This window comes from Protomyctophum parallelum (genome assembly GCF_964188405.1).
Source record: "Protomyctophum parallelum genome assembly, chromosome: 22".
NCBI lineage: Eukaryota > Metazoa > Chordata > Actinopteri > Myctophiformes > Myctophidae > Protomyctophum > Protomyctophum parallelum.
The window spans coordinates 36,834,530-36,839,445 of NC_139714.1; the positions used below are offsets into that span (position 1 = coordinate 36,834,530).

At 41.9% G+C, this 4,916-nt stretch overlaps 1 protein-coding gene across 1 annotated transcript in view; it reads right to left on the reverse strand.

Moving 5' to 3' along the window:
• Nucleotides 1-2,599: 2,599 nt before the first annotated feature.
• Nucleotides 2,600-4,916, reverse strand: part of LOC310853169 (epidermal growth factor receptor kinase substrate 8-like) — a gene marked incomplete at both ends in the record, with an annotated part of 36,921 nt that continues 34,604 nt past the window's right edge. The window contains 2 exon segments of the mRNA XM_083757408.1: nucleotides 2,600-2,637; nucleotides 2,640-2,709. Coding sequence (XP_083613534.1) covers nucleotides 2,600-2,637; nucleotides 2,640-2,709 — 108 coding nt within the window.

Below are 4,916 nucleotides of genomic sequence, written 5' to 3' on the forward strand. Positions count from 1 at the left end.
TCATTTGGAAAGGAGCACACAACTACATTTTATTATATTATCTTTATTATCATATTTCAGTTCTATTCTCAGTTCTATTAAGTTATTCTTTTGGCATGACCATCAAATAATAATACAAACCCCCCCCCCCCAAAAAACAATGACGATTGTATATAAATAATTATGACAATTCTCTCTCTCCCCCAAACAACAGAAACGTGTACAATCAATCAATCAATCTCCACTTGCTCCGCCACTTATTGTGAAATGCTTTTCAGCACAATCAGTGTTCCTGCATTCCATTGGTCCGTTTAACTTTACTGTACACACATACTGTATAGCAGCGGTTTTCTACCCTTTGCATATCGAGGTCCATTATTTATTCATTTATTTATTTATTCATCATTTGAGCCACATGACATTTAGCTTCTCAGACCCATTTGAGCCACGGACCACCATCTGATGACATTTAGCCTCTCAGACCCATCTGAGCCACGGACCACCATCTGATGACATTTAGCCTCTCAGACCCAAAACTAAAGAATATTTTTTTGTTATCGTTGGCTAAGATTTTTTCCACAATTCCATGCTGTATTGATGTTGGTACCATTAGGAGAGATAACAGGCAAACAGATAATTCTTCTACATTCTCTATTATTGTGTAGACTTGAAATGAAGTAATGCGATAATGTAACTCTCAAGAGCGTAACATGAAACCATATGGACCCCGTAAGGGTCCATATGGTTTCATTTTTACACTCTCAAGAGTTAAACAAACAGTCCATTTGGTTACCAACTCTGCATCATTTAGCTGGGGACCACCTGGAACCCTCCTAGGGACCAGTGGTGGTCCCCGGACCACTGGTTGAGAACCAACAACAAACACAACAATAAGTGCATCCGGTGACTTCGTCCTAAAGTCAGATTTACGTACTTTTGGTCGTGTGCCAAAAAAAACAGCCGAACTACAATCGACGACATGAAAACGATCTGATCAATCATGGATTGATTATCGATTATTATTGTGCTGAAATAATTGCGATTAATTAACAATATTAGCGCAATGATAATCAAAATATGCTTAAACCGCTTAGGGCCCTATCTTATCCCTAAACTTATTTTAATTTGTTTTTTAAGATATAGCCCTTAAAACGCCACTTCTGTTAACCACTTGCACCCGAGCAGCAAAAATAGAATAGATCTACAAGCTCACAGCGCATGTCCAGATGCGCCACGCTGTGAACTTGTAGATCGGCGGTTTTGGGGAATTCATTCTGCTCTAGAGACCATTTACTTACACAGACAACCACATCATACAATGTCCTCATTCAATTCATATTGACACCAGTCTCACGTTACCAGACTGTTGCCTCTCGCAATGTTCAAATGCTTCCGTCATACAGTCTGGAGCCACGGAAGCTCTGATCAGGAGTAAAATATAAATGCTTCCGTCATACTGTCTGGAGCAACGGAAACTCTGATCATGAGTAAAATATAAATGCTTCCGTCATACAGTCTGGAGCGACGGAAGCTCTTATCAGGAGTAAAATATAAATGCTGAACCGTCATACAGTCTGGAGCAACGGAAGCTCTGATCATGAGTAAAATATAAATGCTTCCGTCATACAGTCTGGAGCAACGGAAGCTCTGATCATGAGTAAAATATAAATGCTTCCGTCATACAGTCTGGAGCAACGGAAGCTCTGATCACGAGTAAAATATAAAGCGGAAGTGGAGCCTCCTCCCCACTTCCGTTTCGTCTTTACAGTCGTGCACATTTATCCTAATATAAATATAAATCCTCTATACATATAGCTTGCTGCTTAGCATTAATGAAAAACAAGTAAAGATGTTTTAAAATATAATGTCGTGAACGGAAATGGCAGCTTCCTTGCTTGGGGAGGTGTAGTTCCAGACTCTATATAGCATTCAGGTGTAGTTCCAGACTCTATATAGCATTCAGGTGTAGTTCCAGACTCTATATAGCATTCAGGAGGTGTAGTTCCAGACTCTATATAGCATTCAGGAGTAGTTCCAGACTCTATATAGCATTCAGGAGTAGTTCCAGACTCTATATAGCATTCAGGTGTAGTTCCAGACTCTATATAGCATTCAGGAGGTGTAGTTCCAGACTCTATATAGCATTCAGGTGTAGTTCCAGACTCTATATAGCATTCAGGTGTAGTTCCAGACTCTATATAGCATTCAGGTGTAGTTCCAGACTCTATATAGCATTCAGGAGGTGTAGTTCCAGACTCTATATAGCATTCAGGAGCTGTAGTTCCAGACTATATAGCATTCAGGTGTAGTTCCAGACTCTATATAGCATTCAGGTGTAGTTCCAGACTCTATATAGCATTCAGGAGGTGTAGTTCCAGGCGAGACTACATTGACATCAACCGCATCACACAATGTCCTCATTCGATTCACATTCACATCAGGCAAACATGGCAGAGAAATAATTTCTTCACTTGCGGATTTATATAAACGTGTGTTTGTGCTTTTTGTCCTTTTATGAAGTCGGTTCCGAAAAAAGAGGTCGTTGTTGCTGCTGCTGCTGCCGAGTCATTTGGGTTTCCATTTCTTATGGAGGGGGGGGGGGGGGGGGGGGGGGGGGGGGTCAGTGGGCACTCCCCTCGTCGAAGGACTCCACCCCGAGTCCAAGGCGACAGCCGACAGCTTCTCCTGTCTCCTTCTCATTATCTCCAGCAGCTCGTTGCCTGAACTCTTCTGCAGGTGTGAGGACAGACAGACAGACACAGAGACAGAGACAGAGACAGAGACAGAGACAGAGACAGAGACAGAGACAGAGACAGACAGACAGACAGACTAGGTTAATGCGTGACTTCCCATGAGGTTAGGGGTAGGTTTTGGGGTCATTGATTCTCTACACCAGTGGTTCCCAAAGTGGTCCTTGATGGGGTCCTTGATGGAGTTCCAGGGGGTGATATGATAGTTGGGAACCAAATGGACCCTGCATTAGTCCGTAGAGTCCATAGTCCGTAGACTAATGCATGTCAAACTGGGGTTCTTGAAATTAAACTGGTTGAGAGCTGTAAAAATCTTCTCTAATGGGGGGTCCCTGGCATATCTCCTCAAATGGGGGTCTGCGGGCTAATTAGTGTAAATCTGGGGGTCGTTGACATGAAGAGGTTTGGGAACCACTGGTCCGAGGCTAAGAGACAACATTCAGATGAGTTACATGTCGGGATGTCCCGATCCCATCACGTCATTTTCAAATGATCGGGATCGGGAGAAATAAATCGTAGATTATCTTTTTTTTATTTCAATTAAAATAGTGTGTCTAAATAGGCTTGTGTCTAATGTAGATGTCAAAGTGTCTAATGTAGATCTCAAAGTGTCTAATGTAGGTCTCAAAGTGTCTAATGAAGATCTCAAACAAAGATGCATTAACAAAACAGTTCTAGCACATTCTAGTTCTAGCACTAGTTCCAGCAGTGGCAAAACACTTGGGGCTCCATTTCAGTCACGCTAAACCCCTTATCCCTATAAACCCCTTACCCCTAAACCCCTTATCCCTAAACCCCTTATCCCTAAACCCCTTATCCCTAAACTTCTTTGCATTTATTTTTTACTATTTTGAAAAACATTTTTGAATAGTTCAACTAGCCAATCTACATTGACACGTTGTGAGCTTGTAGACTGGCCATTTTAAATATCAAAACTGTTTTGCTAAATAGTATTAAAAAAAAAGGCAAAGAAGTTTAGGGATAAGGGGTTTAGCGGTGATGAAAATGGAGCCCTATATGTCTCAAAGATCATGCAGCACAAAGACAGTCACAGAGGCGTGAAATAGACACATGATGAAAACAAAGGAATGCAACCCCCACTATGCATGACATGATAATGTGTATAGATGTTTTGCTCTGAATTACGGCTCAGATTGTGCTGGATTGGACAAGTTGCCGATGTTAGCGGCTTAATGCTAAATCGTCGTTCTGGCGCGAGTAAAATATGAATGCTTCTGAAGACTCTTAAAGATGGAGTGCTATTTTTTTTTTTTTTTCAGTTTTTCATGTGTCTATGAGGTGACAGTACTTCATTAGACACCCTGGAGTCTACTGTATGTGTCTATGAGGTGACAGTACTTCATTAGACACCCTGGAGTCTACTGTATGTGTCTATGAGGTGACAGTACTTCATTAGACACCCTGGAGTCTACTGTATGTGTCTATGAGGTGACAGTACTTCATTAGACACCCTGGAGTCGTTTTTCATGTGTCTATGAGGTGACAGTACTTCATTAGACACCCTGGAGTCTACTGTATGTGTCTATGAGGTGACAGTACTTTATTAGACACCCTGGAGTCGTTTTCATGTGTCTATGAGGTGACAGTACTTCATTAACTTTGTATTTAGGGTTTCTTCCTGGAGGCTGAACCCTTGACAGTCAAACGGGCCATTGAAATAAACAGTAATATAGTGACATCACACTATCAGCCCCTCCCCTAACCCCTCCCCCTTTATCATACAACTACAGCTGTGGGTGTGGCTTCAGTTCAGGTGGATCACCACACATCACCACCCACCAGGCAAACCAGGCATACTTAATGAACTGGTGGGCGTGTCCACATAAAAGCATGATTTTAACAAATACTGTATACTTTTTGGAAATAGTTCTTCCTCCTTATATTATAATAATTCCTGGTGATCATGCTTTAGCGTGATAGACGATGATCACATTAGCTTTAGCCGATTCTCGCTAGCGGAAACGGCCGAGTGTTCAAAGAGAAACAGACAGTGGTCCTACGGTGACGGTGGTTCTATGGTGGCGGTTGTCGACATCGCCCGAGGTTTAAGGCCACTTTTAGACCGCGACGGTCTCCAGAAAAAAAACGGCAAAGTCCCAACGTTGCCGTTTTCATCTTTTATTCAGCTTTTACAATATCTGCAAAAAATCATCTGCAAGGAATTTC